Source organism: Hyperoodon ampullatus, assembly GCF_949752795.1.
Source record: "Hyperoodon ampullatus genome assembly, chromosome: 2".
Classification (NCBI taxonomy): Eukaryota; Metazoa; Chordata; class Mammalia; order Artiodactyla; family Ziphiidae; genus Hyperoodon; species Hyperoodon ampullatus.
In genome coordinates this window covers 142,208,749-142,232,200 of record NC_136915.1, presented here as the reverse complement: position 1 = coordinate 142,232,200, position 23,452 = coordinate 142,208,749, and the positions used below count along the sequence as shown (strand labels likewise).

The 23,452-nt window shown below is 36.0% G+C and overlaps 1 protein-coding gene across 1 annotated transcript in view; it reads left to right on the top strand.

Annotated features, from left to right (window-relative positions):
* DTL (denticleless E3 ubiquitin protein ligase homolog) overlaps positions 1-23,452 on the top strand; it is a gene marked incomplete at its 5' end in the record, with an annotated part of 38,540 nt that overhangs the window by 1,031 nt on the left and 14,057 nt on the right. Inside the window, 10 exons of the mRNA XM_079698197.1 lie at positions 3,876-4,001; positions 4,988-5,086; positions 6,088-6,149; positions 6,234-6,354; positions 11,937-12,002; positions 13,225-13,337; positions 14,597-14,670; positions 16,540-16,643; positions 16,959-17,063; positions 19,695-19,807. Of these exons, the coding sequence (XP_079554323.1) occupies positions 3,876-4,001; positions 4,988-5,086; positions 6,088-6,149; positions 6,234-6,354; positions 11,937-12,002; positions 13,225-13,337; positions 14,597-14,670; positions 16,540-16,643; positions 16,959-17,063; positions 19,695-19,807 (983 nt within the window). The remainder of the gene's footprint in view (positions 1-3,875; positions 4,002-4,987; positions 5,087-6,087; positions 6,150-6,233; positions 6,355-11,936; positions 12,003-13,224; positions 13,338-14,596; positions 14,671-16,539; positions 16,644-16,958; positions 17,064-19,694; positions 19,808-23,452) is intronic.

Sequence of the window (23,452 nt, the reverse complement as noted above, 5' to 3'; positions counted from 1 at the left end):
GGAGAAGGATATTGAGAAGGAGACTGGGGAGTAGTTCCTCCACTTCCTGCCTCCAATCTAAAACCCTACCATCCTTACCTCTTAGACAGTCTTTAAATTATACTATAAATGCTTCTCTTTCTGTCTCTCCTGTGACCTTACTTAAGATACTTCTCTATCCTCTGTCATGAGTGTCAGTACAGCATGGTAATTATGATCTCTCTTTGGAGTTAAACTTGCTGAGGTTTAATTCCACCTCCACTCCTTACTTAATCTGTGTGACTTGGAGCAAGCTGTGTAGCCTTTATTTTGTAACAGATTTTCTCCTAATTCTACATTCTGTCTATTTCCCTTTTCTCTCTAATTCACAAATACTTATCAGGGAGGGCTAAATTTTCCCCTGTACCCCTCTTGAGTATTTATGGCTGGACTAATAATAAAATTGACACAAGACAGATTAGCAAGAGAAAAACAAATTTTAATTCATGTACATGGAGTTCTCATAGAAATGGGACTAAGAAATGGCCAAAGCAAGGCAGCTTTTATACTTTTCAGACAAAAAAAAAAAAACAACAATAAGTTTGTGAGGAATTGACAGGACAAAGAAACTTAGATTTTGGGATGCTTACTAAGTGAAGAATCTAAACAGAGTTTGGGCTTCAGGTAGTAAAATAAAAGAAGTAACAAGGTTTGTTTACACAGGCTTCTTGGCTCTGAATTCCCTATCTCTGATGTATTAGGGTGTCCTTCTACCTCCAGTTGCAAGGAGTGCACCTTTCATAAGAGATTTATTTCCTGCTTTTCAGGGAGACAGGGAGGTCAGAGTTTCCTTCTTGCATCAGCTGCTTCTCAAGCAACTTCAATGCAAAATAATCAATATGCCATTGTGGCATGTTTTGAGACAGCCCACCCTGAGCCCCCAAATACTCATGCGTTGTTATGTGTTAGGCACTGAAATTCATTCATTGTTATATTTAATGCACTGAACTTTATAGGACCATCTTCTTCTTTCCCCTTCCATGAGGGTGTTCCATCCTAGGCCCCTTTTCTATTTCTACCTACTCCCATGGTGATCATAGCTGTAACCAGGGTTTCTTCTTCTACTACCTGCAACCTTCCATTCCCTATACTTCACATCCATTCCTATAAGAGTTGTATCATCCAGATGGTCAGTCCTGTAAGCATCTCAAACTCAAATACCCAAAACCGAACTCACTTTTTCCCCAAACCTGCTATATTATCTATTTTAGGAAATGGTCTCATTATTTTAAACTGGTCTTCACAGTCAGAAACCTGAGAGTCAATCAGAATTCCTCCACTTTCCTCAAGATACGCATTCAGAGAAGTCCCCTTAAAATCTCTAATCCTTCCTCCTCGGTATCCCCACTGATTTTGCCTCTTCACCATATCTTGGATCTGTCCTATGCTTACCATTCTATTTCCCTAGGTTGGGCCATAATACGTTCTTGTCTGAACTGTAACAAGTCTCCCAAATGGCCTCTTAGTTTCCCTCTTTCCAGTTTATCCTCCACATTGCTGCCAACGATCTTTCTGAAATGGAAACTGATTACTCTTCTGTGTATTTTTAAATTGGTATCTGAAAGTTTTTATCATAAGCTTAAACAGATGCAAAGGATGTCATCTCTGGCCATATTGTGAGTGATGACCTTTTTAAATAAAAATGCTACTGCTACATCAGTCTTTAAAATGTATCTAATAGACTGTAAATACTGTAGTGATTTAATAATCACATCAATCATTTTTAAAAAGTATGAACTAATTCTAACTGCTAGATATTCTACATAGTTGTTTTTTCCCCTTGAGCTTATTACCACTTTATTTCTCCCACAGAATTTATCCTAATGTGATTTGATTTTAAGCTTGAAAAGTCATTTTATTGATCACGCTATCTTATTTCTCTGTGTAAAAAAATATGTTTAAATTGATGTTTTCTGTGATTATAAAGCTCTAAGTGTTAAAAGTTTCTTCTGGGTTGACTTATTACTATTTTTAGTAGTATGTCGTTGATCAAAACAATATGGATTACTAATTTCAATAAATAATTAAGCAAAATAAAAATTTATTGAAAGTCTATGTTTTAAAGAGATGGATTTGGGTGTTTATGATCCCTTTATTAAAGGAGTTATCCAATTGTCTCTTAATGGGGTCCCAGGAGTTTTTGTACCTTGAGTCAACGCAAGGTGTAAGATTGGGTCATGGAAATGCCTTTCTTTTGAAAAGTGGAAGAAAGGTAGTGATGAAGAAGGGGGAAAGTTTCGACCTCGACATTGTAGACAGGTCAGTTTTAGAAATACATATATATATGGAAGTTGAGTATCTGGAAATTAGTTCTCCGACAGCTCTCATTCTTGAAAAATCTGCATATAACCCAGGGGCTTAAGTTGTGCGTTGAAGAAATAATAGGCTTTTCCAAATGAGTGTTGTGAGGGAAAGCATTACAAGCTCATGTTGGAAACAGAATAGAACAATCAGGATCCAAAAGTAGCTTACAGGGATTGTCCATGAAGTGTGTGTTGTCACAGTCACAGAGGTGGAGGGGTAAATAGGGACCAGTTACTAAGCCACATTAGGCCATTTGTTGGTGTTTGGATATAGTTTGTAGGCAATGAGACAGAGTTGAGGGGTCACTGTTTAATTGTAAAGAATTTAGGTCTCCAGAGCTTATCATCTTCAGTTCCACTTAAATTGTTCAAGATTCCTTTTGAATTCATGAGTTGTGATCATCAGTTTTTTGTTTTGTTTTTTTTAATCCCAAACTACGAGCGTATGTTTATATTGCTTTAGAACAGAGGCTTTTGTTTTAAAATTCATTCTGTAGATGGATATTTGTGAACTCGACCACATAACTAATTATTGTATTCATATTCTTCTTTTAGTGGTCTTTAATGGCTTGTTTACAATCGTATCTAGCCTTAAGGTAATACCCCCAGGAACAATTACTAAATCTGGATTGAATTTATTTGCCTCGTTTGCATTTCTTCAGGTTATTTCTATGAACATGCAAAACCAGATTTGTCTGAGGTTATATCAGGCCAAGATGTCTTCTCCAAATGGTATTTTTTTATGAAAAGTGAGAATTGAAAGTACCCTAAAGTATGAGAGTGTTCGTTAATTATTTAGACAGCTCTCTAGATTGTAACTTCATTGTTTCCTCCCATGCTTACTAAACATTTGGTTCTCAGTAACTATATATTGAATGAATGTTTCTTTTATGTATTTAAAATATGTTGACCCACATATCAAAATGATAAAACAAATCAAGATGGTTTACTATTTTAGGACCATAGTACACATCAGCTTTCTGACCCAAGCAGAATAAACTTTCCCTCTACCCTGAATTTCTTCCTCTCTCGTATACTAGGGGCTACAGTAGGCACATTGACATACCTTATTTCCTTTAACTCTCTGACCATTGGCTTATGTGTGATGTTGCTAGTAACTTGAGTTTGCAGTAATGATTTAGAAACTCTGAAAACATAAAATTTTAATTGATGAGAATGGCAGTTTTAATGGTTGTGGTAGTCTTTGTGGTTGTGTTTTGTGATTGTCACCAAAGGGTGTGGGAAGGGGTAAGATCTTTTCTAATGTGCAAAGGCCACTTGTTTCTTGCAGTCTTAAATGTATTAGCAAGAGTCTCCATTTAAGATGATAAGCCCAAAGCTGTATCTCACCAGAAGTTGAGAGTGCTCTTTCATTTTTTCCTTAGGACCCCTTAGGAAAACACCTGAAACTGTGTTCTAGAGGGCCATGGATAATGAGTGGATCTATACTTAAGTATATAAAGTTTTTAGAAATGACTTTATAACCTCTGCATTTGTTAAAAGTACTGAAATGTGATATATTGGAACTCTATAAGCAATTTTGTCTTACCTTAGGATGGTCTTCACAATACCCTCTACAGTCCCTTCTTACTGGTTATCAGTGCAACTATAATGATGAGCACACTTCTTATGGAGAAACAGGAGCCCCAGTTCCTCCTTTTGGATGCACCTTCTCTTCCGGTAAGGGAACTACTGTATAAGCTAGGTTTGGTCAGAAATGATCTATTTCACTCTTCAGAGGGAAAATATCTTGGGGTGTCTCCCTTTCAAGAAAAATTAGATAGATGATAGAGTTTTTCTAATAACTGTTCTCCCCTGATTTATAAAATAGACTTTTCTTAATCTCTACGCATAATTACATATTTCTGCTAAGGGATAAGATTCTTATAGCACCATTTTTTGTTTGTTTGTTTTTATAACTGATATCGGGAAAGGGTTGCAAAGGTTCAGCCATCATGAAAACTTTTGCCCCTTTTGACCTGTTTGAATCTATCTCTTTCTACAATGCATTGGGGAACATATTAACAGAAATAGAGTACTTGTCCCTGCTGTTAAAAGTTTAAGAAAGGAAAAGTAAAATATTGTGAAAAGGGAATATAAAATTAATAGGTTCAGCCTGCTGGTGGCCTGTATCGTATGCTTTTATTTGCCATGCCTATATCATATGCTTTTATTTGCTATTGGCCAGTACCACTTTCGTTTTGTTTAATTACCATGCTTGATTCAGCCCTTCTTTAAATAAGAGATTATTTGAGGATTGGTGTTTTTTTTGTTTTTTTTGTTTTTGTGGTACGTGGGCCTCTCACTGTTGTGACCTCTCCCATTGCGGATCACAGGCTCCAGACGCACAGGCTCAGTGGCCATGGCTCACGGGCCCAGCCTCTCTGTGGCATGTGGGATCTTCCCAGACTGGGGCACGAACCCGTGTCCCCTGCATTGGCAGGCGGACTCTCAACCACTGCGCCACCAGGGAAGCCCTCAGCCATGTTTAATTCAGAAAAACCTCTCTACCATAGCAGGTGCTATTTGGGTAGAATCATCTTACCTCTTTTCAAATAGATTGTAGCTATTCAGTTAATTTATATTTTGTTGTTTATATAGATTTAAACTCAGCTTTAAATTTTTTTGTTACTCTTTATATATTTTATTCTTTATTTCTTATTTAGCTCCCAATATGGAGCATATACTAGCAGTTGCCAATGAAGAAGGCTTCGTTAGGTTATATAACACAGAATCACAAACCAGTAGAAAGAAGTGCATCAAAGGTAAGTCGGGGTCTAAAATATTTGTTTGAACATTTTTAATTCATAAAGCCTCAAGGAAGTTACTATTTGAATAAATTCTCAGTGATACTCACTTCTGATTAAGCCCGTTTAGGGGCCAGGCTGAAAGTAAATGGTGGACTGCCTTTCTGTCAATAACTGTTAACAGCAGCAAAGCCTTTATTGAAAGTTAAGAAAAATACATTTTAGGATTAAAAACAGGTTTTCTTTTAAAAAATTAAAATTTGTTATATTATACTTAATGTGGGGAAATGTTGCTTTAAAATATTTATATTGAACAAACATCTTCCATACATAAGGCAAAGTTCTACCGACCTTAAGAAGGTAATAATCTGGAACTAGTAAGTCAAGTGTTGAGATAACTAAGGTAAAACAAAGGCTGTAGATGATGTAGAGGAAATACAAAGAAAACGCCACAGGTGTTACAAAGAGCTCTTACGTATCAAAGAAGGTGAGGAAAATTTTTCATGAAGGATGGGACATTTGAGGCAAACTGTGGTATTTAGACCCATGGAGGTGGAATAGGACACTCCAGGTGGAGGGAAAACCATTAGTAAAGGCCTAGAGATAGGAAACCATAGGATATAATGAGCATATAGGGAGCACTCCAGTTTGGTTGGAATAGGATATACAGAGAACAGTAAGAGATACGGCCAAGCGAGCAGAATTTTGAATGTCAAACCAAAGTACTTTAAACTCCATTCAGAGAGCATGATGAAGATTTTTGAGAATATTTCATAAAGATTCCATTTTAGAGAATATATACCCCAATGGAAAACAATCTGATATCAAACGGTAGTTTTATGGGGTAATGAAGGGAATGTGCTATGTGTGCAAGTCCACAAATTCTCTTTGGCCCATGGACCTTAGTGTGCTGACCACTGATCTTTTCACTACAGCTTTCAAGGCACTTCAGCTGCTATTAGTATGGCTACCACAAGACATAGTTTAGACAGTTCACATTCACCATTTTCTTTGTTTAGAATGGATGGCTCATTGGAATGCTGTCTTTGACCTGGCCTGGGTCCCTGGTGAACTTAAGCTTGTAAGTGACTTTCATTTTATTGGGATCTGGGTAAACACTGGTAAAGGGTTGCTTTAAAAAACTGTGAAACCTTATTTTTGAAAGGTTACAGCAGCAGGTGATCAAACAGCCAAATTTTGGGATGTAAAAGCTGGTGAGCTGATTGGAACATGCAAAGGTCATCAGTGCAGCCTCAAGTCAGTTGCCTTTTCTAAGTTTGAGAAAGGTAGGTATATGCTTACCCTCTTTCATCTCCTTAACCTCTTTCATGGTGAAGTAATAATAACCTGTAATTGTTTCCACCCTTTCCCCTGTCAAAGTTGCTCCTTTACCTACATAGATGTTTGAGATACTTAATATGACTTGGAAACCTCAATGAAATTAAGTTGGATTTTAGTCCCATTCTAATGGATATTATCTCCAACTTGTCCCTGAAAGTCAAGTGTCTTCAGATAATTTTTTTCTGTAATCTTGCAGATAAGGTAAAAATTCACAAATAGCCACAATCCCTCTGTTCAACTTTGAGTGGCCTTTGAGGTCAAAGCCTGTACTGGACACTGATTAACTCCATTTGTAAAATAGTTACTTTAACTCTACTTGTAAAATTTAAATGGAGTATGAGGCTGGGTGGGAAACCTGATAAACTGGACAACATGATTCTTTACCTAAAAAATTTACCACATAATTACTTTAAATGGCCCAGTTCCCTGGTATGTTTTCAACAGTTATTTACTCACAATTAATCTTTCTATATTTATTTAACTATTATAATGGAGAAGGAAGATTTAAAGAGGGCTATAATACAGAACAGTACTATAGTAGCCGGGGAAAAACTTAGCAGGGGTATCTGAATGAGCTCTTCATTTCTGTTTTTTTGTTTTCTTTTCTCCTTCCTCCATTTGTTTCTCACTAAATAAGAGTGAGACAACAAACATTCATCTCAAAGAAGTGGCTGATCAATCTGATTTTAATCGCGGAATAATAGAAATAAACAGTATAGTTCCCTTTATCATTAAAAAATATTCTATTTTTAAAAGGAATGTTTTTGTTTATTTACCTGAGCACTCAGGAGTACTAAACTGAGTTGTTGAGCTGGTTTGGACTTTAAAAAAGGTCAGTTGGTTGCTGTTGAGACTGGAACCTTGAAGAGGAAATACATGACATAGTTTTTATCTCTGCATAACTTTTCATTAACACATCTGTTGTATAAAGTTAGGTATGCTTGTGTTCTAGTTTACTACACTCCTGTGTCAGAGTTCATTGTAAGTTTATAAAAATAATTTAAAGTCATAAAATACTTAAAGTAAATTTGTTTATTTAAAGGGTAATAAAAAAGGGAAGCACCATATCTTTCGGTCCCTTCGCTTAATTTTTAAAACTGTGCATTGAATCTATGCCAGTGTGGTCTAGTAGAAAAAGTGGTAACCTTTATCATGGCTCCCAGTAATTCACAGGTGCCCTAGTGTGAATTAGTCTGGTTGGACACTGCCCCCAAGGCCTCATAGTTTGGTTGCTAAAACACAGATTTTAGCCCCTACCCCCTCAGCCAAGTGTTCTTGTGCAGGGCATACTTTTACAACCATACATAGAAGCCCTGTGTTTTGTTCTGCTTTCTGCCTTTAAATTCTTGGGCAGTCATTTTTATCTCCCAGGACCTTCACTTCCGAATTCACAAAAACATTGTAAGCATAAAAATGAAGTGAGATGTGAATGCACACACACACACCAAAACAAACAAACACAAAACTGAGGAGCATATAAATGCTTAGTGGGTTGGTTTTTTGGGGGGTTTGGTTTTTGGGGGGGGGTTGTAGGTAACGTGGTAGGAAAGATCATGATCTAGTTCTTGCAGCCCTACATGGACAGGATACAAATAATACTAAAGGACATAGTTATACTAGTGGAATTTGCCTTCCCTAAATATCTACCACCTGAAAACATGGAAAATATTTTCATCTCTAATTGTCAGTTACTCACAGATGTGTGTTTTGTGTGATAAAATGGGTGTTAGAGGGGCTTCCCTGGTGGTGCGGTGGTTGAGAGTCCGCCTGCCGATGCAGGGGATGCGGGTTCGTGCCCTGGTCTGGGAAGATCCCACATGCCGCGGAGCAGCTAGGCCCGTGAGCCATGGCTGCTGAGCCTGTGCGTCCGGAGCCTGTGCTCTGCAACGGGAAAGGCCACAGCAGTGAGAGGCCCGCGTACCGCAAAAAAAAAAAAAAAAAAAAAAAAAATCGGTGTTAGAACTTCTAGTGAGTAATTAAAAATAATTATAAGTGTTTTTCTATTTCCCCTCCTACAAACTTATCTTCAGATTTGCACCTTCTTTCTCATTCTTCATTCTCCAGTTTAAGACGAATCCTTCTTCCTAGGGCACTGGTTCTCAACCCTGACTCATTAGTCACCTAGGGAGGTGTTTTGTTTTGTTTTGTTTTTATTGAAATACAGTTGATTTACAACGTTGTGTTAATTTCTGCTGTATAGCAAAGTGACTCAGTTACACACATTGGGGAGGTTTTTTAAAATACCAATTAAGTGTGAATCTCTAGGAGGTGGGCCAGGCGTCTATTTTGTTAAAATTCCTCAAGGGATTCCAGTGTGCAGCTAAGGTTAAGAAACATTCTTGATCCTCCCCAAGACCTTATGGTATCACTTACATCCCCACAGCTCCTCTGTCTTCAAGCTTTCCTTCTCTTGGCTCTTTCTCCATAGGAAAAACTCAAGCATATCTGTGGCCTGTCCAGAAAGAAACATCTTAACCTTGTATTCTCCTTCAGCTATCATCCTTTCTTATTTCCTATCTCTTCTAAGTTTCTTAAGAGTAATCAAAACCTGGTTAAATGTCCTCATCTCAGTTTGATTCAATCCATTCCATCTCTCTTCCTGAAATCACCCTGCCTTCTACTTGTTCAATATTTGACACTTCTGGCAAGTTATTTAAAAATTCATGAAAATTGTTTTCTTCCTTGGAATCTGTGATACCACTCCCTCTGGTTCTCAGTATTTCTGTTTATTCCTTCATAATTGCTTTTGTGAACTCCACTTCTTTACCTAACTTGAAGTGTTGACATGGCCCAGGATTTGGTATTTGGCCATCTTTTCCTTTCAGTCTGCCTTCTCCCTGGACAGTTTCATTTATTCCAATTTTGTTTTGTTTTTTGCTCCACTTATATTGAACCAGATTGTATTTCCAGCTTTCACTTTTCTTACAAGCACTTCAAGTTCAGCATACCCAGAACTGAACTCATGATTTCCCCCAGCAGCACCATCTTTCCCCTGTCCTCTGAAATCATTTCTCTTCAGCCTGAAGAACGTCCCTTAACATTTCTTGCAGTTCGAGTCTGGTTGTAATTAATCCCCTTTGTTTTCCTTTATATGAAAATGCCTTTATTTCATCTTCATTATTAAAGGATATTTTTGTTGGATATAAAATCCAGGTTGACAGGGTTTTTCCTTTCATTACTTGAAGGTGTTGTTCCACTGTCTTACATGGTTTCTGTTGAGAACTCTGTGGTCCTTTGAATCATTTCCCTGTATGTAATATGTTGTTTTTCCTGACTGCCTTTGGGATTTTCTGTCTTGGTTTTCAGCAGTTTGACTGTGATGTGTCTAGACGTGGTTCCCTTCAAAATTATCCTGTTTGAGGCTTGCTGAGCTTTTTGAATTTGTAAATTTACAAATATGTGTCACTGAATCTGAGAATTTTTCTGCCGTGATTTCTTGAAATATTTTTTCTGCCCAATTTTCTCTCCTGAGACTCCAATTACTCATGTATTAGACTTTTTGAAATTGTCCCATGAATCCTTGAAGCTTTGTTCATCTTTTTCAATTTTCTTAAATTTGAGATATAATTAACACCCATAAAATTCACCCATTTAATGTGTACATTTCACTGGTTTTTAATTTTCTTATAGAGTTTTGCAGCCATCACCACAATCTAAGTTTAGAATGTTTCCATCAACCCAAAAAGAAACCAGAACCTGTTAGCAGTAGGTTCCGTCTTACCAGCTCTACACAACCACTGAACTACTTTCTCTCTCTATAATTTGCCTCTTCTGCACCTTCGTATAAATGGAACCACACAATATGTTGTTGGCTTCTTTCACTTAGCATAATGTTCAATCTTATTTTTCTCTCTTCCTCAGATTGAATGATTTCTATTGATCTGTCTTCAAGTTCATAGACTTTTTCCTCTGTTCTCTCCATTCTGCTCTTAAGCCTATCCAGTGAATTTTATCATTTCAGAAGTTGTGGGCTTGGGTTCTAAAATTTCCATTTGTTTTCAATAAGTTCTGTTTGTTACTCTGCTGAGATTTCTCATCTTTTCATTGATTATGAGTGTCTCTTTATTTCACTTGACAGTCATATCTGTTTTACAACCAGACCTGATAAATCAACATCTAGGTTGTTTTGAGGCTGGCCTCTGTTGATTTCTCTTCCCTTGAGAATGACGCATTTTCCTGGCTCTGTATATGGCAAGCAATTTAAGATCATACCCTGGGCATTGGGGATGGTGTGTTGGACTCTGAATTCTGTTATGTTGCTCAGGAAAGAGTTGGTGTTTTTGTTTTAACAGGCAGTTAAATCATTTAGACTCATAGCATAATGTCAAACCTGTGGGAAGGCAGTCAGTTCAGAAGATCGGATCTCAATTCAGTTCTTTAATTTAAGCCTTAGTTGCAAGCTGCTTTTAGCTTTCCTATGCACATATGGTTTGGGGGTCAGCCAGAGACTTGAGCTAAGTTTAAACATAGAATTAGGGTTTCCCTTTCTCTGCTCTCTCCAGGCTTCCCCACTTCCTCTGGCAGCTGTTGCCCCTGTCCTCTTTTCCTAGTTCCTCTGGCTTGAAAGATGGTCTTTTTGTTGGGACTTTGGCTGCCTGGTTCTGATGCTACAACTGTGGCTGCTCTCAAGGTAAAACCTCAAAAAATCAGGAACTTACCCTAGGCCAGTCACTTGCTTCAGGTGTTGACTCCCTTACAAAAATTGTATGTTTTTGATCAATCTCTATACGACCCTCAAGCAGCTGATTTTGTATTTTGACCAGAGCACTTATCAAATTAATCCACCTGCATTAGCAGGTGGATTAATTTGATAAGTGCTCACTCTTTCATACAGGAAGCAGAATTTTTTGGTTTAATTTTAGAGAATAAAGTATGACAGATAAACTGGAGTTCCCCTGTGTTCCCTCCTCCGAGCTCACTGCCCTCCTTCCATCCCCAGAGTCAACCCCTTTCACAAACTTTATGTGGATGTGGTTTGTATCTTTATACTGAGACAATACAGCTTGGAGGTTTGGAATATGGGTTCTGGATACATACTGCCAAAAAAATAACCTTTGCAAGTTACATATCCTCCCTATGCCTTAGTTTGCTTATCTGTAAAATGGGGATAATAATTCCCACCTAATAAGGTTGATAACAAGGACTGAGGTCATTTATTTAAAAAGCACTTAGTATATTTAGTGTCTAAAACTTAATAAGCACTCAGTATATTTTGGTTATTGCTTATTTATCGTTATTCTTACTACAACTTTATAGTATAGTATTTCATGTGGTTTTAAAGAAAATTTACAGAGAGGGATTATTCTATCAAGTTTTTGCTCAGCATAAGCATTTTGAGTTCTTTATCATCCTTTCCCTTCACAGCTTTGTTTTCTTATTTGTGTTGAGCTATATATTTTATCATTTTTAATCTCCAGTGCCAATTACAGTACCTAGCATATAATAGATACTCTAGGAAATTTAAATTGAAATATGTGCCACTGACTGGTTTTGTTAACTTCTTGATAAACTGTTTATGTGTCTGCAGCTGTCTTCTGTACAGGTGGAAGAGATGGCAACATTATGGTCTGGGACACCAGGTGCAACAAAAAAGGTAAGCTAGTTCCATTTTAATTTTCATATATGTGGGATTGCCCCATAATAATTCTGAATGAAAGAATCAACTATTTCACCTGATTACCACCAGGGGGCACATGTTCATAAACCCCAATTCTGCTCTCTTCAGTTCTCAGGATCTTAGTGATTGTTTTAAATATTACCCTCCATATTTACCTCATATTGTCTTCTGAACTATAATGCCATTTACCTAAATTATTGATGTAATTGAAATTATTAGTACATGATCTTTTATTTTAATTTTAAAAATTTGGGAGCTTTTAAGAATTGGATTAAATTAAATATAATTATACTCACATTGCCCCATGATGCCATTAAGCAGAAAGCAATGATCATCTCCCTGCTTCACTTTTTAAAAAAAAAAAATTATTTCTAATAGACTATTTTTTAGAGCAATTTTAGATACACAGCACAATTGAACAGAATGTACAGAGAGTTCTCTCTGTATTGATATACCTCCTGTCCCCACACAGCCTCTCCCACTGTCGACATGTCCAATGTCCAACCAGAGTTGGACATTTGTTACGATTGGTGAACCTACTCTGACACATCATTATCACCCAGTGTCCGTCTGTACTTTACATTATGATTCACTCTTGGTATTATACATTCTCTTGGTTGTGACAAACGTATAGTGACACATACCTACCATTATAGTATCATACAGAATAGTTTCTCTGCCCTAAAAGCCCTCTGTGCTCTACCTATTCATCCTGCACGCCCCCCTAACCTCTAGCAATCACTGATCTTTTACTATCTCCATGGTTTTGCCTTTCCCAGAATGTCATATAATTGGAATCATACAGTATGTAGCCTTTTCAGATTGCCTTCTCTCATTTAGTAATATGTATTTAAGGTCTGTTTATGGCTTGGTATCTCATTTTTTTTAGCACAGAATAATATATCATTGTCTACATATACCACAGTTTTATTCATACATTCCCCTACTGAAGGATATCTTGGTTGCTTCCAAGTTTTGGCAGTTATGAATAAAGCTGCTATAAATATCCATGTGCTTATTTCCTTTTTATACATCATAATCTCACCACAAGAGATGTAGTACAGTAGCCCTGCTGGCTTCTAATTTCACTAATTTAATAAAGAATATAATTAATTGTGACATCTTATATATAAATGTTACATTCAGCATGGGAATAAAGTTCTGAAACCTAAACCATTTACCTTGGAATATTTTTCAGATGGATTTTATAGGCAAGTAAATCAAATCAGTGGAGCTCACAATACTTTAGACAAGCAAACCCCTTCAAAACCTAAGAAGAAACAGAATTCAAAAGGGCTTGCTCCTTCTGTGGTAAGGTTTTATAGCTGTATACATGCGTGCAGATCTTGACAGTAGCATAGAGTCTCATTTTAGGGAATTCATTGGGCATAAAATAGGAGCTAGAGATTCAGTCAATGAATGAGAATCTTCATTTCCTCTTGATGTCACTGGTTTATTGCTTAATACCAGTTCAGTACCTACGGTACTGGTACTCAAACTCTAGTGTGCAACAGAGTCACTTGGGAAATATGTTAAAAATTCAGTTTCCTGAGACTCATCCCTAGAGATCTCCATGCATACACATCATCTACAGTATGATGTGATTCATTAGGAAAGGGAGATGGGTAGTTTGAAGAAGCATATTAAGTACCATGATACAGTATTCTGTAGGGGAAAAGAATCCCTGTTGTTGTTTTCATAATACAAACTGCAGAAAAGATATGGGTTTTTTATTTTATTTTTTTTAATATTTGGCAAAAGATTATAAAATATTTTGAGAAATACTAGGGTAAAATATAGTACCTCTTTAGCATATTATAGTCAAAGCTCAAACAATGCCCATAATACAGCTTTTTTCTTTAAGAAAAATCACCAGTGTTCTTACTCGAATTTATTTATTTTTCTAGTATTCTTGGTCTGTAGAGTCTTAGTTAATATTTTGGGGATGTGTGGTTGCTAGAACATTAGGACTTAAAATTACACGGGCATGAATGGAAACTGACAGGGTTAGCATGTGGTTTTTGGAGGCCAGATGAAGTTAAAATGAGTAACATTTCAGACTTTTCATCAGATTCTTAGCCAAGAAAACTTAACAGCAATTAGGAGGTAAAACTCTACTAGCTCCTTTCGAGTTTTCAGAGCATGTAACCATCTTTCGTTCACAATTCTTTAGACACTCGTATGTGACAATCTGGATAGACGGCAACATTTTATAGATGAAACAGGTACAAGTTAAATGAGGTTCCTAAGGATGGACAGTAGGGATGATTTCAAGTAGAGCCAGTAGACTTAGACAAGTACTAAAATCTTGTGTTAATCACCAGTTTTTTCCTGAATATGAGTCAAAGTGTTCATACTATGTAATATAACATGATGTTTAGGTCATTTTCTTGCTAAAATTGCTTCTTGGTCTGCATATATATCTGACTAGGATTATTGGAAGGGCAAGATCTAGTCATACTCAGTTTAGGGGAAAAAGCTATCATTTTAGCACCTTGGTCTCTTGATAGTGAAGATTGTTATACCCAAAATAGGATTTCCTTCTTTTCTTTTTCTTCCTTGTGCTGTAGGATTTCCAGCAGAGTGTTACTGTGGTCCTCTTTCAAGATGAGAATACATTAGTCTCAGCAGGAGCCGTGGATGGGTAAGTCGAGTCTTTATTTCTTGGTTCTTTTGGTGAGCTGTCTTTCATGAACTGTGATGGGGAAGTCACCTAGACCCATTATAATTCAATGTGTGTGCTTTTAACTTTCAACATAGTGAGTACCCAGCTGAAAAGAGGAATTACAGATCACACTGGAAAATATCTCGTTAGGACTCTTGCTCAAATAATTAAATGAGATAATGTATCACGCTTAGCACATTTCTAGCACATAGGAGGAGTGTTGGCTGCCGCTGCTATTATAGAGAAGCTGGCTGGGTAACTTGCTTGTCTGTGCAGTGTAATTTAATCAAGGATTCTTATTTTGAGGAGCAAAATTTCTGTTACAGGCATATATCAGAGATATTGCAGGTTTGGTTCCAGACCACTGCAATAAAGTTAATATCGCAATAAAGTGAGTCACACGAATTTCTTTGGTTTCCCAGTATATATAAAAGTTATATTTATATTATGCTGTATTTATATTAGTATATTATAGTTTATTATATTACTACATAGTTATATTTACATTATAGTCTACTAAGTGTGCGATAGCATATGTCTAAAATAATCAATGTACAGACCTTAATATAAAAATATTTGATTGCTAAAAAATGCCAAAACAATTACAATAGTAACATCAAAGATCACCAATCACAGATCACTATAACAAATATAATAATGATGAAAAAGTTTGAAGCATTGGGAGAATTAGCAAAATGTGGCACAGAAACATGAAGTGAGAAGATGCTTTTGGAAAAATGGCACCTATAGACTTGCCACAAACCTTCAATTTGTAAAAGAACGCAATATCTGCAAAGCACAATAAAGCGAAGCACAGTAAAATGAGGTATGCCTGCCTGTATTTTGGATTTTATCTTCTCTGGTTTAGTAATATCCTAAAAGGAGGAATCTGATTCTGGGCATGTAACTGGCATTTCTGGGAGCAATCTAACTAGATTGATAGGCCTAAAGACTTTCACATACTTTCCTTCTATGATTGCTCTGAATATTTGGCTTCCAAATAAGTTTGTGATACTTCTTGATGGTTTGCTTTGTTGGAATTTAAGTTCATTGAGTATAGGGGCTCTTTCTTTTTAAAATTCTCTTCTTTGCCCTGGTTTTGCCCATTATATCTCCCAAGACATCCCTCCCTTCAAAAGTTTTAATTTAAAAATATGATGGCTTAATAAACTAGAATTTTTTTGTGTCCTCTGGACACTTAAACTCTTCTGTGGACTGAATTCTCAGGCACAAATGTAGAATTATCTAAAGGTTATTAGTTATATTTGTAAATGGCTGTGAAAGATTTGCTTCCAAGGATACTTCCCTTTTATAACCAAGCTTGTGTTTTCAAGTTGCCTACAAAGTAGATGTAGAAAATTAAGGAAATTATTCCAATAGATGAAATGAAAAAATACTTTATTTCACAGGAAAATTTGTTTAGACTAGATTACTTAAGGAGTTAATATATGGAGATATAACCATAGGGACAGAGCTTAGCACTTAATGATGTCAGAGGTTACATGCAGAATGTTAAAGGCTTAGGAAGTGCTTTTTTCTGAAAACAATGAAACAATGACCATCAGCAGTCAACCTTCATCTTCCTTTTCCGCTCCCTTGAAGTAAACTCAGGGCAACCCATCAGTGGGTCAGATCACATCTGTTTCCGTTCTGCCAGAATTGTTAGCCTGACATTGGAGACAAGGGCATGAGATAGTTCAATCTGTTTCCCAATGACATATCCTCACTGTACCTGGTTGATGTGCCAGGGGAATTAGATTAAAAGTCATTTCACATTCAGATGTAGTTGAAACTGATTGGTGTTGGAGAAGGACTACAAAATAACTATTTCTTTACCTTGGTTTTTAGGGTAATCAAAATATGGGATTTACGTAAGAATTATACTGCTTATCGGCAAGAACCCATAGCATCCAAGTCTTTCCTGTACCCAGGTAGCAGCACTCGAAAACTAGGTAAGCCTTTGCATATTCATTAGGACTTTTTTGTAGGGCTTTTTTGGATATGTAAATTTTTGTTAAAATTTTTAAAGTAAATAGCAAGCTAGTTTTCAGCAACTATTATTCTCTGTTGACTTGAGAAACTAATATATGGAAGTATCTTTTTGAAGTTCAAAAGTTAGAAACTCCCAAGAATAATTTTGGTTTGTATATACTTTAGGGAAGAAGAATTCTGATGATTCTTCTTGTGAAATGATCTAAAAAGATCATTTTCACCTCAGTTCTACTCTCCTTCATCAGCACATGCTAACTAAAGTTTCCTTTTTCTAGGATACTCAAGTCTGATTTTGGATTCTACTGGCTCTACTTTATTTGCTAACTGCACAGATGACAACATCTACATGTTCAATATGACTGGATTAAAGACTTCTCCAGGTAGGAGCTTAGTCATTCAGATTCTCTTTCCTGGAAACTAATATGGTTTTTTTTGTTAATGAGAATTTAATATTGATTTTCTTTTTTTCTGCACCAAATTTATGAAGACATATGAGGACTTTGGGGTCTTCGATTAGTTCCAGTGATGTTTTCATAGATGTATTTACCTTGTGATGGTTTCACAAGTGAACAGAATCCTGCTCTGTGTGGTAACTTAATAGTGAGTCTCTCCCGAAATTATACCCCTTTGGGTATACTTAAAATTGTCTCAATTTTTGTGGGATAGAGAAGGCTGTTCTGTTCAGGTTTTGTCCTATTTGGGAGCTGTTCATTAAAATTAGGGGACCTCTGGATGTTTTCCCTAACCTCACCTTTTTATTTTTCTTAAAGAAAATTATGTGACTTTAAAGCTGATAAATGACATTTTAAAAAATCAAAGTTTTTCAAGCATACTCTAAGAGATTTATTTGAATTTCATCATTTTAAGAACATTATCAATTATTTAAGCAAGCTGCATATTTTGTAACCTACTTCTTTGGTATAGCTCTGTCAGAAACTGACTTTGAATTCTATAACCAATCCCTAGAGCTACCCAGTTCCCAGTAAAGTAAGATGTGTTGATAAAAAAGAAATCTTAAAATAGTACAGAATTTAGCTGGACTCTTAGAGAAGTTTCTAAAGACTGACCCCTAGCCATTGTTAGGACTTTGGTATCTGTGGCAGTTACCCAATTGATATTTTCAGTGCCCTGGGTTAGGTCTGACGTTGTCTAAACAAGAATAAGAGTATTTGGAAAAGGGAAGAGGTTTTATAACTTTGCTTGCTGTCTTTGTGAATGGAATTAGAACTTGGACAACTTCTAATTTATTTAGCCGTATAAAACAGACTCTTTAAAATTTTTCCCTAAAAGATAAAAGCCTAATTATATTATCAGATGTGCAAGAGCTCTTTCTGTATCATTTTGTTATAGTGTGGCACCAAAAAGGGCTTTGAATTTAGTTGTCCTTCTGCCATTAAAACAAATATGCCCAAGGCCACTTTACTAATAATTTAGTAACCTTTTTCCTGTGCTCCTGAAATAATTTGATTGGCTCTCATATATAGATAGGTAGGTAGGTAGATAGATAGGTATGTTCCTTAGAAATTGAAAGACAGACGTGTGTGTGTGACACATCTGGTAATTGCTCATCTTTTTCAAAACTTTAGAAAGGGTCCTGGACTCAATACTTGATCTCCTATACTTTTAATTTACAGCATTTTATTACACTAAGTGATGCTCATAAAGATGACTCTGAAGCACTTTAGTGAAACATTTTAAAAGCCTGAACTGTCAAAGATTAAATTAAACTAATTAAAGCCAATATAGGTTTTAGAAGGATTTTTCACATGGTTTGAAACATTTACTGTGTACTTTATGTTGGCTTTCTTAGGCCAGCAGAGGGCAATGAATACTTACGAGTTTAGTGGGAAATTTGGTCTGTAGTTTTCCATTCGTAGCTAAGAGTTGAGAAAGATGAACAATTGTAGTTTTGGAGTTGTAGTCAGAATAAAGGAGCCTGTTTATTTTGTGGGGATTTATCTATCATAGTAGCTCTATAATATGTGTATCTGAATTGATTCATATCCTGCTTAACTTTCACAGTAATAGTATTTGATGTGGGGGTTATTTGATGTGCAGGCTTTTTCTTAAAGGGCTATAAATACAAAGGTTTTTTTCCAATGTTATTCTAGCAAAAGGAAGGTGTTTTTGTGAGTACTTACAGAAAGCTGTTAAGTCCCTTAATAATTCTTTTTTCCCCTCTATTAGAAGATTGGAGTGAAATACTTTTTCCTGCCTAAATGTATCCTTAAATTTTCTAATGACTGAGATTTTTTTCTTTTATTTCCTAGTAGTATTCTGATGCCAGAGACCTCAGGTTTTGGTCTCCTTAGGATAAAAGAACTTGTCAAGCACATTATGCTAGATTGGATAGTGAGGAGTCTAAACCTAACCTAGCTGGAGTATCTTACATATGAATATATAGCTTACCCCACTGGCCACTTCTACTCTTCAGCCTATTTAAAGTGCTAGATTTAAGGTTACCACATCTCAGATAAGCTATCCATAAATCTTAACTCTCCTTTCATTGATTTTTACATGTTCATACAACAAATGTTTGAAGACCTCCTCTGTTCAAAGCATTATAAGGTCTAGTGAGGAAAGAAAATGATATTTATGAAATTTATCCTTAAGATAAGTCTAAGAGGAGGAAAGATCAATGCTTAATGCAATGGAAAAAACCTAGCCTGGGGTGGGGAGAGAGGGTCTAATAAAGGCATTTTACGAAAGGATTGGACCCCAGCTCCATTCTTGTCCTTTAAGAATATTTTTCATCACTTTCTTCTCTACAGCCAGCTCCATACCAAGTATTTGGGCTTAGATTGTGAGATTGGGTCTAATATAAAGCCTCTTTCTAGGATTTCCATTCTTTTCCTGCCAATGTCCAGTTCTTTTTTATTTGGTGACTAGCTTGACCATCTGCTTCAGTAATCAGTACACTAATAAAACTTGTTAGAACATGTATACTCTGCATTTATTTGAAAACTGGAAATAACAAGAGCCAAGTAATTTGATTTTTTTTCCTCTGGCAGTGGCTGTCTTCAATGGACATCAGAACTCTACCTTTTATGTTAAGTCCAGTATTAGTCCAGATGACCAGTTTTTAGTCAGTGGCTCAAGTGATGAAGCTGCCTACATCTGGAAGGTAAGTTACCAAACTTTCCCCACAAAGGTGAGGCTGAAGTATTCTTGCAAATATTTCTTCTGTCCAAGATGAGGTAAGGTTAATGTAAACACATACTTTAACTTTTCTGTATCAGATGTTTAGTAAAAATTGCTTCTTGCCTCTTAATATAGCCAAAACTTCACTCTAATTCTGACAGAAGATATCACACTTTCATGGTCAGCTTCTCAGAAATTGACAATCCATATCCTCCAACAGTTTTACAGATTATCAGGAAGTTGAGAATTCAGAAAACGGGAAAGAATCTTAAGTACTTTGTCCTGCTTCCTGGAAAAACATGCTGTTCTGCCTTTCTGCCCTGTGTTTTCAAACTCTCATTCAAAACACAGTGTTTGGATCCTAGAATCCTACCCCCGAATCACACTTGCAAAAAACACTCACTCAAAAATATTCATATAATAATTGTGTTCTTTACTCTCCTCTAAGTGGCCAATCTTCAGGCTGTTGAAATAAATGTGGTTGCTTTGTTAGTTTTGTATATCTTTAATAGCATTATTTATTCATTTATTTATTTTACAGATTTCCCATTTCTGTTACAGAAATTTATAATTTCTTTTTTTACATTTTAAATAAACAGTGGTTCTAAAGTGACTACTATAGGCTAAGAAACTTAATGCTGTCAATTTGAAGTCAAGTGGAGAAAATTGAAATACAAGTAGCACTTGCTGACCACTGGAAAATGTCTCTTGTGGAATAATTAATTATAGAAATGTCTGAGTTCAGAGAAAGAATAAGAGCATTAAGGCATTGTTTTCCTAGGGCTAGAAACGATTATCTTCCAGATTGCCCTATAATATCATAAACTTCCTTGATATTGGTGAATTGAATGATCAGAGTTCATGCATTTTGGATTTTAGAGTCATAATGTCTAAAACTTCATAGACCTATAGGTTCAATATTATCAAATTCCTTCTCAGGAGGAAATTGTATCATTCTTAGTACTGCCAATCTCTAGAAAGTCATATGTTTAATGCAGGACAGGGGTAGATCCTGTCAGGTATGAAGCATAATTCTTCAGCTTAATTTCATCTGGTCCTGAGGGAGGTACTAAAAAATGCTTTTTCTATATACCTCTAGGTTTGCAACTCTAGTTGCAAAAATGCAACACTACCTTATCAAAAGCTTTAGTAACAATAACCTAGATGGTCACAAGGTGGAGATACTGTTCTATCCAAGATGCCTTTGTGTTGACCTTACCTCTTTTTCTTCAAGCACATTTGTTGTATTTTTAAAATGAAAAATTTGCTTATAAAATATACACTTGAGAACCCCCTCTTATGGTAAGAGTTTTTACATAGCTTCCTGTCTGTAAAATTCTTCTGACTTGAGCTTTAAACTTTATGTGATTAGCACTAATTTTTCTGTCTCATAATCTGGTCTTATGCTGTGTATTTATTGTCTTTTGGTTTTCCCTTTCCCCTTCCCTCACTGTCTTACCTACATTTCCCTTCTCAACTTAGTTAGAGGATTTTATTCCTACCAAGGTCTGTATCTTTTTAAGTTTTTTCTTAAAAACAAAATTTCAGACATACCAAAAAGTATAATAAAGGATTATGCAAAAAAAAACACTTTAGGCTCTGATCATTTTTTTAAATCATTTAAAATCAGCTTCTGAATTATATATATACATAATTATATATAATTATATATTATGTATGTGTATATGTATAGTCTTATTGCCAATTCTTTAATTTATTTGTTTTCTGTGTTTTGTTTTTCTCTTTTTATTGCCAAGCCTTAAATTCCTCCCTAGCTCTAGTACGAATGCTTGCTTTTTTTTTTTTCCTTCTTGGTTTCAGGAAATCAGGGTTGAGGGATGCTTCCTCTTTTTAAAGGCATGAAGTAAAGATACTTGGTGGTTCATTAGTAACCCATTTTCAGACATCCAGTCAGTGGGTATCACACACATGGGTGACCCTTTCTGAATTCTAGGCTGGGTCACATGTCGGTGCTGAATGATGTGGTTCAGACATGATGTTCTCCTGCCTGTCCACACATAACTCAGTATGCAGGTTCTGATATTTGAGATCCTGGCAAACTTACTGCTCCTAAAATTGAATGTGCCTAGTGAGGTGGCTCAGTTTCTCTTTTCCATGATAAGGAAAAGTGGGAGGGGTGTAGTTTAAAAAAAATTGCACACAAGCTGAGTATTCAGGCTGTTAGGTCAGAATTCTCTCAGGTGTTAGGATTCTCCTATGCCAAAAAAGCCCATGGGCCCAAGAAAACAGGGTGAAAGAAGGGAGTTTTAGATCTCAAGACAGAAGAGAATGGCCTTTTAATCCTCACCCCTGGCCAGCAAAGAGGAGATGTAACATAATTAGACTTTCTGACACTAAGGCCTAAGACTTAAGAATAAAAAGATTTAATATTATGTTATTTTTCTTTTTTAATTTCCTACCCTTTGTCCTACTCTCACCCCTACCCACCTCCCCTTCCCTGGTTCATTTCTGATAGAGCCACTGAATAGTATTGAAGTGGTTATAAATAAACTGATTTGGCACCGTCATTCTACCACTGATTGGCGAAACATTGAGCCTGACACTTTAGGAAATGTAAATGATCTCATGGCAAAAATGAAGATTAGGTTTGGTTTCTAACTGGGCAGAGTAAGGAGGTTTTTTGAGGAAAAGTGCTGATCTTTTTTGCATGTTCAAGTGTACAAAATGTTTTATGAAGTCTGTAGGTTAGAGCCAGTTACTTCATAGTTCTGGGAGTTTTAACTTCGGAATTTCTCATGCCTTGAGTTAGTCTTTATTCTATAACAACTAAAATTTGTAAGAGAGGACAATTTTCTGTGTTTTGACCATTCCCAGAATGCATAGATGTTTAACTGTCTCTTGGATTTAATAGTCTCCTCTTCCTGTTTGAAAGTAGAGGGAGGTTTTTAAAAAATGAAATTATCATTGTGATAATGTTTTTATAATAATGAAGTGACAATAAATAAAAACTTATTTGAAGGATTTAAAAGTTACCTGAGTTTCGTTAGAAGAAATTAATCTTCTTTGAAGTAGTCACCAAGTATAATTTACCATCCTAGGATAGTCCTCAACTGTGAAAACACTTGTTACTAACGTTCATAAAAACTTGTTGGACCTTAGTTCTCATTCCAGCCCACAGCATGCCCTTCCCTCCACTTTTTTTTGTTGAGATAGAATTTGTATAATGTAAAATTATACAAATGTAAAATTCACCATTGTAGTCACCTTAAAGTGTACAATTCAATGATTTTTTTTTCATATAAGCACAGTATTGTGCAACCATCCCCACTGTCTCATTCCCAAACATACCCCATACCCTTTAAGAGTCACTTTCAGCTTCTGGCAACTACTAACCTATGTTCTGTCTCTAGGGATTTGACTATTCTGAACATTTCCTATAAATGATCTTTTATGCCTGGCTTTGCTTTCACTTAATGTTTTCAAGGTTTATCCATGTTGTTGCATGTATCAGTACTTCATTCCTCTTTACGACTGAATATTCCATTGTATGTATAGACCTTGTTTTACTTATTTATTCATCACTTGATGGAGATTTAAATTATTCCACTTTTTGGCTTACGAACAAAGGTACTATGAACATTCATGTACAGATTTTTGTTTGAACATG